This window comes from Mercenaria mercenaria, chromosome 4 (genome assembly GCF_021730395.1).
Source record: "Mercenaria mercenaria strain notata chromosome 4, MADL_Memer_1, whole genome shotgun sequence".
NCBI classification, from domain to species: domain Eukaryota; kingdom Metazoa; phylum Mollusca; class Bivalvia; order Venerida; family Veneridae; genus Mercenaria; species Mercenaria mercenaria.
Window position 1 is genome coordinate 63,339,875 of NC_069364.1, and position 12,294 is coordinate 63,352,168.

General features: G+C 35.2%; 1 protein-coding gene across 11 annotated transcripts in view; it reads right to left on the bottom strand.

The window, feature by feature from the left end:
• The window catches only part of LOC123551935 (uncharacterized), a 98,882-nt gene that overhangs the window by 54,575 nt on the left and 32,013 nt on the right, over positions 1-12,294 (bottom strand). For all 11 annotated transcript variants that reach the window (XM_053541496.1, XM_053541490.1, XM_045341243.2 and 8 more), the window contains 5 exons: positions 10,957-11,058; positions 6,681-6,794; positions 5,941-6,023; positions 4,776-4,859; positions 3,586-3,700 (listed from right to left, as the gene is read on the bottom strand). In XM_053541496.1, the coding sequence (XP_053397471.1) occupies positions 3,586-3,700; positions 4,776-4,859; positions 5,941-6,023; positions 6,681-6,794; positions 10,957-11,058 (498 nt within the window). The remainder of the gene's footprint in view (positions 1-3,585; positions 3,701-4,775; positions 4,860-5,940; positions 6,024-6,680; positions 6,795-10,956; positions 11,059-12,294) is intronic.

Sequence of the window (12,294 nt, forward strand, 5' to 3'; positions counted from 1 at the left end):
TTATTAGCATTGAATTTCATTTGATATTTATTGACACTGTTAAATAAACAAATTTAGGATTTAAATAAAACACTTCTAGATAATGTTAAAGATTATATAAGATAGTAAATATTTGTACTGCCTTATTCTTCAGTTCTTAGCCTATATTCCCTGCTATCTAGGCCATTCAAACAAAGACATCTATGACCTCAAAGAAATCCTGACAAAATAAATAAATCTGACAGAACACTTTTACCATAATTCTAAAGTAATTGAAAATTGAAAATTTCCAACTCAAAAGTAACCAGTTTTCAATGAGAAATCAGTGTATTCAAGTAGTTCAAATGGTCATCAATGTTTTGAATTTTTAATGAGAAAGGTATAATGAGGCAGAGACATACCATTGTCAAAGTGGTTCTCACTGAATTGAACTTGCAAGTCCAAACACCCACTGACCTTATGTCAACAGGTGCTCCAATTCCCTTGTAAAAAGTTCCATACCACTTTCAATGAATACATTACTTTGGTATCATTAATATTCAAGGGGGACTCATTTTCACTGATTTCGTTAAAGTCTAAAAGAACAAAATAAATATGCCATCCATTTTATCTGTGACAGTTGATATCCCTAGAAAAACCTGTTTTGGATGTCTGTGGTATGTCAAATAATAGCTCTTGAGATTTCATGTGGTAATATATAAAACTCTATCAGACGTGAAGTCATATAATTTTCTTTGAATAAAGTCTAGATCTATGTTTACAGTATTTTTTTAGTATTCTTTTAAACATGAGGAACTGCTTCAAGTTATTCTGAGATAAAAAAAATCCCTCTACAATAAATATTAACATATAAAGAGATAAGAGGCAATCATTTTCCCCCCATAAAATGTTTGCCTATTTTAAATTAGGAATAGTTTTAATGAGTAAAAATGTATCAACAATTGACAATATCATTATACAACCAGCCATACAACCCAGTTGTTATCAAATACCCGTTAAAATCTCAGTATACTAATCAAGTCATGTGAGTTCTATTCCTGACAACATCACAGCCTGTAGATTCTATGAAGGCGGACTAAATTATTGACTGTTGTTTTTCAATGATAATATTAACAACATGACGTTCATAAGAAAGAAAACAGCATTCATTATTAAAATATTCTATGTTTGAAACCGTATCTTGATATTTCAGGACAAAGAGAGGAGAAAAAAAAGATAAAAAAAACGATCTTAGAAAACCAAAAATGTTTTGACTTTGTTCTAAATGAGACACAGTGATGACGCTAACATTAGATGTAAGACTCTTATACAGATGGAACCTCCTACTGCGACACTCAACCTGGTCTCGTAATGATTTACCATTAGTTATCAGGCAATTCATGACACGAAACAATTCAATCTAACTATTTATCCACCTTCTAGACAAGAAACTAAAGAACAATCAATACCAGACAGGTTTCTACTTTACTATTATTTATGGCAATAATAAAGTTGATGAAAAAATAGTGTTTGCTTCATAGACCATATAAAAAATAAAGATCTTGTTTTTTCTTGTCCAAAGAAACACTCACAAAAAACAACAACAGGAAATATGCCACATATTTCTTAAACTCTGTCTGATACAGTGTATTACCTCATAACTGCGTGCTAAAATAATATTTATTGGGGAAAAACATAAGAACAAAAGCAAATAAATATTAAATGATCACCTCATAGTAATAAAACATACTTTTATTGTAGTTCCTGACTTGAACAGTTAAGTCATCTTTAATGGTACAAGTTTATTCATTTCACAAAGTAATAAAATCATTTCAGAAATATAAACATTAAAGAAATATAGAAAAAAAAATTATTTATAGACATTACGTACAAGTGCCTGTCTATGACACAAGCAGAACTTTCTTACCAAGCTAGGATTCAAACTATTGATTTTTTTTTCTAATTATTTTAAAGCTGCAAATGAGATTTTGTCACAGGATATTAAATTTGCTTAATTGCTGCACATGTTATATAGTACACATAAACTCATCCATCTCAGTAGGTGACTTACATCCAGCCAAAGTACAACATGAATTATTAAGCAACCCAAACAGACCAGAGCACACGGGCCTCGTTTACACCGTCAACATGACCAGAGCACTCGGGCCTCGTTTACACCGTCAACATGACCAGAGCACTCGGGCCTCGTTTACACCGTCAACATGACCAGAGCACTCGGGCCTCGTTTACACCGTAAACATGACCAGAGCACTCGTGCCTCGTTTACACCGTCAACATGACCAGAGCACTCGGGCCTCGTTTACACCGTCAACATGATCAGAGCACTCGGACCTCGTTTACACCGTAAACATGATCAGAGCACTCGGGCCTCGTTTACACCGTAAACATGATCAGAGCACTCGGGCCTCGTTTACACCATAAACACGATCAGAGCACTCGTGCCTCGTTTACACCGTCAACATGACCAGAGCACTCGGGCCTCATTTACACCGTCAACATGACCAGAGCACTCGGGCCTCGTTTACACCGTCAACATGATTACAATATCACTAACAGCAAATGGCACAGTCTCTTATGACCTGGAACTGAAAATTATCCTCACATAGCTGACAACTTGCAATAACACTAGTCTGGAACTCCCTAACATTCAGTTTTCAAACACTGACAATTTGATATATCTTTTTTTCTTCAAAATTGTGGGTTTCGCGACAAATGTTAAATAAAAAGCATTCTATGCCAAAACCATAAAATCTATATCAATCTTGAAATGAACTCTTTAACGGAAGGTGAGTCTGTGACAAACAAAATTCATCAATATATCTCTTATGTTTAACAGCATCCTTGCCTGTTTAAGTACATGTACTGGGATGAACAATGTAACATCTACCAGACATACTGAGGTTACAGACTGCTAGTGATTACGCAGCACTAATCCTGCTTACCATGGCTCTTGCAGACAATCTAATCATGTCTGTAATACCTGATAATGTCACAGACAGGTGCAATATACACATCTATCATCCAGAGTCTACATTAATGTTGTCTGCATGCAACTAGTGCTTTTTATCAGAATATTGGGAAAAGACCCTGCATTTCAAACTCGGAAATTCATTTATGACAAATTGTTAATTTGAAATTGGAAAAGAACATTTTATTGACATATATCTTTTGCACTCTGCGGAAGAGGTCTATAGCAAAGGTAGAAATTTCCTAATTCTAAATGAGCTCATTACTTCCTTACTTGTGAGATAGAATTGCCAATAAAAAAAACAACAAAGAAGAAACAGCAAAAAACTTTTTTCAACTGGGGATGTGGCCGTATAAAGGCCTCTGTCATAAAAGGATGAAATGCCATTTCAAATGTTGTTAAACTACAGTACATCATTTTCTGATCTATAAGCAAATCACCATTCTAACTTCAGCCCTGTAAAAGTTTTTGTATATATATAGTCTCTTTCAAATAAACCTATCCTTCCATATGGGTGGGTGGGGGGAGCATCGCTAGCATGGCAAAATATTAAGGGTCACTGGAATGTATTCTATCTATTAGGGAACTCTGAAACAAAAATATTTATCTACTAGGTGACTATGGCACCAGAATCTTACCTGCACTGAAGCTGTTAGGGGACATACGGCGGCTAGGTACTGGATGGTCTCTAGGTGCTGACCAACCTTGAAATGGTGACCTTTACCTTGGCTGTATAACCATTCTGCCTTTAATCTGCAATGTAAGAATAGTAAATGTCATTGTGTCAAAATAAATACTTGTAAGAGTCTTGTTTTTGATCCAAGAATAACCAGTTTCAAACTAGACTTAGATTTCATAAAAAAAGACAAACATTTGTCACGATTCCATGTACATCAGATTGAAAAATGTGCCCTCTACAGTGTTAACAAGGTTTTTACAATGTTTGTATTTGTTGTTTTTGGTTGGGTTAAACAACACAGACACAGTTATAAGTCATACTGTGATTTTCCAGCTTTTCATAGTGGAAGAAGACCCCAGGTGCCCCTCATTACAGGCACACATACCTGGGTTGAACCACCGACCTTTAGCAAGCCAGCTGGATAGCTTCCTCACAAGTTGACCTTGTGATAAAAGGTGCTTAAACCAGATGACCCAGTTTCAACTTCTGCCTAGATTTTAGCAGGACAAACATTCCAAGTTTCATGCAGATCAGATAGGATAGGATATGAGGCTTCTATAGGACTAACTAGGTGTTGTTCCTATAATTTAAACCAGTGACATTGGTTTTGATCAAATATTATGTAATTTCAAGCTTGACCTATATTTTATGAAAATGAAGATCCTGATCAAATTTCTTGCCAATTAGGAACAAAATGTAGCCGCTGGAGTGTTAATGATGTCTTTAGGTTTGGTGATCTAATTTTTGACCTAAGATGACCTAATTTTGAGCTTGACCTAGATCTCGTCAAGATGAATATTCTAAATTTCAAGAACAAGTACAAAATGTGGTCTCCTGGGTGTTACCAAGGTTTTTCAATTTTATGACCTTGTGGCCTTGTTATTGACCTTTTTTTTTTATTTAAAACTGTATTGTCTGACACATTCTAACCAAGTGTCATCAAGACTGGGCAAAAACTGTGAATTCAAGTGTTCATGGTTGATGACACACAGCGGACACAAGATGATCACAACAGCTCACTCTGAGCATTTTGTGCTTAGATGAGCTAAAAATGTAAAAACACCCGAGCATGTGTGACATGTGACCAAAGAAAGAAAAACTTTATGCATTCCCATCTATAGGACAGGGTGCGGAATGGAAGATACATACTGTTCTTTCTCTGTGACAGTGTAGCCATCCAGTATCTCCAGTAAAGGGCACCAGTTTACAATAAATGGTCGGTAATCAAATCCTCTGGTAAAAGGTTAAGGTCATATAATACAGAAATATCTGACTGCAAACAAAAACAAATCAACCTAAATTTGTTCATCTCTGACACTGAGTGACAACGATAGTAATAACATTGTTCATGGGTAACTGACAGAGAAGTCTGAAAATGGTCATTACAGTAAGAAAAATCAGTGAGAATTAATTGTACCAGAGATTTTCCATGGTTCCATGTTTTACATAACAGCAGCAGATCAAAAGTGGTGCATATTTTGTCATACATACACTCTCTGCAAAATTTCATCTGAAGCACGTTTGTTAGAAACCCTCAGTTGAAAAGTGTGGGGTTGGTATGATAAACGTGGGGCGAGGGTCAGAGGGTCACTAACAATCCCTATAATTGATTTGTTTTGCTGACCATTTATATTTAGCCTCGATTAGAACAACATTAAAATTTACTGACCCTCAACGGAAATATAGAAGGTCACCATGTGACCAACTTTTTTTTACAATGAAAATGCAATCTTGTGGGAGGTAAAACGTTATAAGTTTAATTCTGTAGGAAGCAGAGCAAGCCAAAAACCCTTCTGAATTCACAAAGTCTACAATGATAGGACAATGCAGATTTTTGCCTGAAATTGTTAAGGGGTGTGCAGCCCAGTTAGGCTCATCCCTGGATCTACCCACCTTAGCATAAAGCATTGTTCTTTATGTCTGTAAAAAAAGAGGTTGGAAGAAGAGATTTTCATTGCAAACAATCAATGTTCGTGGATGAAACATATGAAAAGCATATAATATGAGTTACAAGTGGTTTTTTATTACATGTTTTTCAGTGAATTATCAAAAATGAATATATATCTTTCACTGGTAAGAAACTATAAAATGGGTAAATTTAGCCAAAACATGAAATAAAAAGAAAATTTGTTTGTTTTACATGTAATATCAAAATATCTTTCACTCATGAACACCATATCTTATATTTTCATTTGCGACTCTGCCACTTGTGAAAATATTGCGTCTGGTGTTCACTGGTGAAAGATATTCCAATCTTACACTGAAACAAACAAATTCCCTCAATGTTGTTGTTTGTTTTTTGTATAAAGGATACTGAACGGAAGCAGTCATAAGAACACATGGGTTGTTCATCACAGAAAGTTGCTGTAGTTCTGGTAAACATGATAAATAGGAAACCTGAAATACATACAAAAAAACAATATTACAGACTTTCAAAATTAGCTGCACTGATAGACCTACTACAAAAACTTTTTCAATCTCAAGGTCATGACTGAGTTCAAGGTCAAGATAAATTGCTATGACAATGGAATAAGAATCAATACAGATGAGTTTAGTTCAAGGTAGTTTAGTTCAAGGTCAAGATAAATTGCTATGACAATGGAATAAGAATCAACATAGACGAGTTTAGTTCAAGGTCAAGATAAATTGCTATGACAATGGAATAAGAATCAATACAGACGAGTTTAGTTCAAGGTCAAGATAAATTGCTATGACAATGGAATAAGAATCAATATAGAGAGTTTAGTTCAAAGTCAAGATAAATTGCTATGACAATGGAATAAAAATCAAAATAGACAAGACTGTACCAACTACCACATTTTGCAGCTCTGTTCACATTATATACCAAATACAACACGTTCAATACCCACAAGCTAATAAGTATTTGGAAGATTTCATGAAGGATGCCCTTCATTCATATATGGTTTCAATTCAGGATGTGCTTCGATTTTTTTTTTTTTCGCATTAATTTTCAGATAACTGCTGTTGATAAGATTTAAATAAAGTAACTAGCAAGACATTGCATTCAATCACAATTAAATATTTAAAACAAACCTCATTTATATCTGCAATCTCATTTTCTGCCAGGGATAGAATGCTCACAGATTTGGATAAGAAATGTGGCGCCGTTTTCAATGTCGTGATAATATTTCCGTGCAATAACAGCGTCTGAAATGACAGAACAGGATGTTACAGTGTAACTGAATTGTCACAAAACATGATTTTATTGCATAATAAAGATGGCCGATATAGATACAGTGTAGCAGAGTATAATAAATCATGTTCTGCAACACAACTGAACGAGAAAGCGATGTCAATGTTGGTTTATTACTGGATATCACATAAACATTTTCTACATTTAAACAGTGCCTACTTTTATAAAGTAACTGTCATTAAAAATAAGTCTCAACATAATCAATCATATCTATTCTATTGAATTTCACCACAGAAATTTAATTTTTTAAGAGCAAACACCCACGGTAATATTAAAATGTGTTTGTTGTAAAGAAATTTGCTGCACTAGAGAAGTTAATTTACTATGAATTTTGTGTAACAGGTAAAAAACATATGATTTGTGCAGTCTGGTCAGGATCCATGCTGTTCGCTTTCAAAGCCTATTGCAATTAGAGAAACTGTCAGCAAACAGCATGGATTTTGACCAGACTGTGCAGATGCGCAGCCTGGTCTGGATCCATGCTGGTCGCAAATGCCTTATATTGGTTTTCTCATGGTGTGGCTCAATTATGCTATATATCTTACTTGGTTATTTCTAGAAATGCAACTAATGCGGGCCTAAAAATTAAACTGTTTTATCATTCTATAGTTAATCCTAGTAAAAGTTGCATAGTAATAGCATATAGTCTAAAGTATTCAACAGGACATACATCATTTTACAATTATTCTAAATTACTGACATAAAAGGGCCAATACCTAGTTGACTATGCAAAGTGAAACACAATTTGATCATGGCAAATTGTTGTGTAAAATGCAAAGTGACTGATATCTAACAGGAAATGTAGAGAAAATACAACATAAAAGCTTCCTGTAGTTACACAGTTCAAAGTTGTGTTTACAATGAATAGTATGATTAAACAGCATGGCGACCATGTAAGTCAATCAATATCTACTTTACAAGCTATTCTCTTTGTATAATCAGGACATCAGATTTAATGATGACAAATTCAGATATGCAAATAAGTCTTTGATGCCTCTCTAACATTGTTTTCTATCTCAATCTATCATTGTTTTGTAACAAAAGCAGTCCTTTGACTAAAAATGAACCGGTAGTACATCAGAGAAAAATACACAGAATTTGCACAATTATGATAGAGCTAAATGCTCAGCGACTGTTGCTGATGCGCTGATGGGGAATCAGCAAAATTGATGAATAACTCCAACTCTGTTTTAAATGTCTTGTATTGAAATCAACACAAATATAAACAAGAGCCATGTCAGACATGGCTAATCCCCCCACCGGGCATATCATAATTGAAGGATGTGGTCCGCATCCGGGGGTTTTAAGATGTGGAAGAAAGAATAAGTCAGTAGTGAGGTGGTTTACTGCTAAATTTTATTAATTTTCATGAAGAGTATAGCTATGATGTTTTTCTATATGGCTACTGTAAAAAGAAGGAATGGAAAGCTAACAGGGAACAAGAGTGCCAGAATGTCACAATATATGCCCGTCAAAGCAAATTTCTTTACTCTAGCAGCTGTATTTGCAAATGGAATGTTAATTTTGTGGTTGTTTAGTAATCATTGTAAGTCTTTTGTTTTCTAAAGTCCACAAAAAAACTCCTTACTAGGTAGAGATACCTTATATATAATAAAATTAATAAAATACACCTAAAACTGGAGAGTAACATCTATGCTGTACCACAGAAAAGTGGTCTTGTTTTTTCCCTAGGGTCAATTATAAAAATGTTACAATATAAGTTATTTATAGTAACAACTAAGGGAAGTTAATCTTTAAAAAAAAAAAAATTGCAAGTCCACACAAAAATCTTTATCAGGAAGAGACTGGTCAAAATACACCTCAAAATTGGATTTAGCATGTTTGTTGTACTACAGAAAAGTGGTCTCGATTTTTCCCTACGACTAGTAATGAAAAAGTTACAATAAAAGCTATTTAAAGTAAAAACAAAGGGAAGTAATTCTAAAGAAGGGAACTGCGCATGACACTTCGTCTCATGATGGTGTATAATTGTGCCAAGTTACATCAAAATCCCTCCATGCTTGAAGAAGAAATGCTTCGGACAAAGTCATTCTTGTATCTGACCTTTGGCCTCTAAGTGTGACCTTGACCTTAGGCCTAGTGACCTGGATCTTGCGCATGACACTCCGTCTCGTGGTGGTGAACATTTGTGCCAAGTTATATCAAAATCCCTCAATGCATGAAGAAGAAATGCTCCGGACAAGATTTTTATTCTTGTATCCTTTGACCTCTAAGTGTGACCTTGACCTTAGACCTAGGGACCTGGTTCATGCGTATGACACTCCGCCTCGTGGTGGTAAACATTTGTGCCAAGATATATCAAAATCCCTCCATGCATGAAGAAGATATGCTCCGGACAAATTTTTTAAAGAAAATATGATAAAGGGGAATAACTCAAAAAATAGGCAAGGTAGAGTTATTGTTCTTGCACATTGCACTTCCTCCCAATGTGTTCTATCAGTGTATGAAGTTTGAAGAAAATCCCTCCAGTACTTTTGGGGTTATGCTCCGGACAAAATGTTTTAAGAAAATATGATAAAGGGGAATAACTCAAAAAATAGGCAAGGCAGAGTTATTGTTCTTGCACACTGCACTTCCTCCCAATGTGTTCTATCAGTGTATGAAGTTTGAAGAAAATCCCTCCAGTACTTTTGGAGTTATGCTCCGGACAAAATTTTTCAAGAAAATAAGATAAAGGGGAATAACTCAAAAAATAGGCAAGGTAGAGTTATTGTTCTTGCACACTGCACTTCCTCCCAATGTGTTCTATCAGTGTATGAAGTTTGAAGAAAATCCCTCAAGTACTTTTGGAGTTATGCTCCGGACAAAGATCGTTGCGGACGCACGGACGGACGGACGGACGGACGGACAGACGGAGAGCATTTCTAATATCCCCTTCACCTTTGGTGGGGGGATAAATAACAAATAAATAACGAGTTCCTTCGACAATTAAATCTTGACTTCAAAATTAATGTCCAAACGGTTTTCAGTATAAAAGTTTACTTTTTACACAACTACAGGTATTCCTGACATAAATTCTAACTCTGCAGAGATTGTCTTAGTTCTTACTTTTGAGTCCTAATATTTTCTCTTTTTTTCTTCATTCAAAACCATGCTTTATATAGCATATGAGCCGTGCCATGAGAAAATCAACATAGTCGCTTTGCGACCAGCATGGATCCAGACCAGCCTGCGCATCCGCGCAGTCTGCTCAGGATCCATGCTGTTTGCTAACGGTTTCTCTAACTGCAATAGGGTTTGAAAGCGAACAGCATGGATCCTGAGCAGACTGCGCGGATGCGCAGGCTGGTCTGGATCCATGCTGGTCGCAAAGCCATTATGTTGGTTTTCTCATGGCGCGGCTCATATTATGTTGGCAAGGGAACATATGCCAAAGAACATTTCTAAACAAGTATTAAACAAGTATAGATTCTTACAGTGAAAATTAGTCAAGATAAATTTCAATTTGTATAACAGTTAATTCATACATTATCTTATACCAATCAAAATATAATGAGCATAATTTCAATGATTTTAACACAATAAAATCATACAGTAAAGCTTAAAACAATAGGTCCAGGTTAAAACAGGTCTGTAAATTAGTTAGAAATCTTTTAAGAGGATATAATAAGTTGTAACAAATTGATTTTTGAAAACATATTCTAATAGTAATTTTGAGAAATCAAAAATAAGTAATAATTCCTGTGTTTAACTTTTGAGGGAAATATTGTCACAGAAAACCTTGTAACACAATCTCCTGAAAGTGTCTTTTCCTAGATCGCTCTGTCTGAAAACTTAACATTAGGAGTGAAATCATGAATGTTCATGGAGGACTAATTTTCAAGGTATTCATGGTTGAGTTAATCCATGAAATTGAATACCATGAACAGGTAAAATTTCGATTCATTCTATATTCAAACATCAAAGTCCACATGTTTACATCCCCAAAATATTAGCTGCTCTGGTCAAACCTACAAAGTTTCATGCTCAAGAAATTGAATGAGTTCAAAGAATGTAAAAGCTTCAACTGCACCTTCCTTGTAGGTGTCAGTATAATGTTCTTACTAATGCTGTAAGTATGAGTTACAACAAACCTCACCCAGTTATTATTCTTACCTTGAGATTGTTTAAATGATGAATGTCTCCCAGCTGTGATATACTGTTATCCGACAGGTCTAAATGTTTTAAGTTGAAGTTATTACTGAGGTTTTCCATTGCCTGAAATAAAAATCAGTAAACTCTAATGTACAGCACATAATTATACAAACATATTAGGTTATGATAAGTTTGTAGTTATTTACAAAGAGCTGTCCGTAAGCATGCTGAACTTTTCTCAGCGCTTGGCTCTGAATTAGGGCTTTGTCAGTAAAAACTTTATAAAAATTTAACAAAAAAATTCTAAGTTAAAAAGGGGCATAACTGTCAAAATTCAAATCAGTACTATGGGGATCGTTTCTAATGGTGTATACTTCGATAGTAAATAACCATTTTAACAGGGTTCCCACACTTTTTTGTCTATGAAATTTAAGGACTTTCCAGGACCTTGTTGCGATTTTCAAGGACCTCTGTACGACAAATCGGGTTGTACGTTCCCGTCAATTTTTCTAGATTCAGTGTAAAAGTATAAGAACAAGAGGGCCATGATGGCCCGATATTGCTTAAAAATTTCTACTTAATAAATACAGGCTCTGCAAATTTTCTTTTTCTTTTCATTCTGTTTCCTTACTGTCCTCAAGCTTTTGTTTTTAAGGAAACTATGATTCATTTACTTGTCTAGCATGTTGTGAAGAATTAATCAAGTCCTTCATAATAACTACACCTCTGGTGCCACCTACATTATTTATATAATCTTTGAAACACTTCTAGCAATTAAATTATTTTCAGTCAAGTTGATGTTTGATCACTGAATTCAAGTGTGTCACTAATCGCAATTTTCACAATTGTTCTCGAAAAATAATCGGAATTTCACAGGGCTTCTTAAAAATCGATACAAAAATGACCGATAGCCTAAAATAACAATTTAACAAGAGCTGTCTCCATAGGATGACACATGCCCCCGATGGCACTTTGAATGAATAGTTATGGCCAATGTTAGAGTTTAGGACCTTTGACCTACGGACCTGGGTCTTGCGCGCGACACGTCGTCTTACTGTGGTACACATCCATGCCCAATATTTTTAAAATCCAAGCATGAATGACAAAGATATGGACCGGACACGCCCATCAATGCACTATGTTGAAATATGACCTTTAACGTCTAAGTGTGACCTTGACCTTTGAGCTACGGACCTGGGTCTTGCGCACGACACGTCGTCTTACTGTGGTACACATTTATGCCAAGTTATTTGAAAATCCATCCATGGATGACAAAGATATGGACCGGACACGAATGCACTATCATGAAAAATGACCTTTAACGTCTAAGTGTGACCTTGACCTTTGAGCTACGGACCT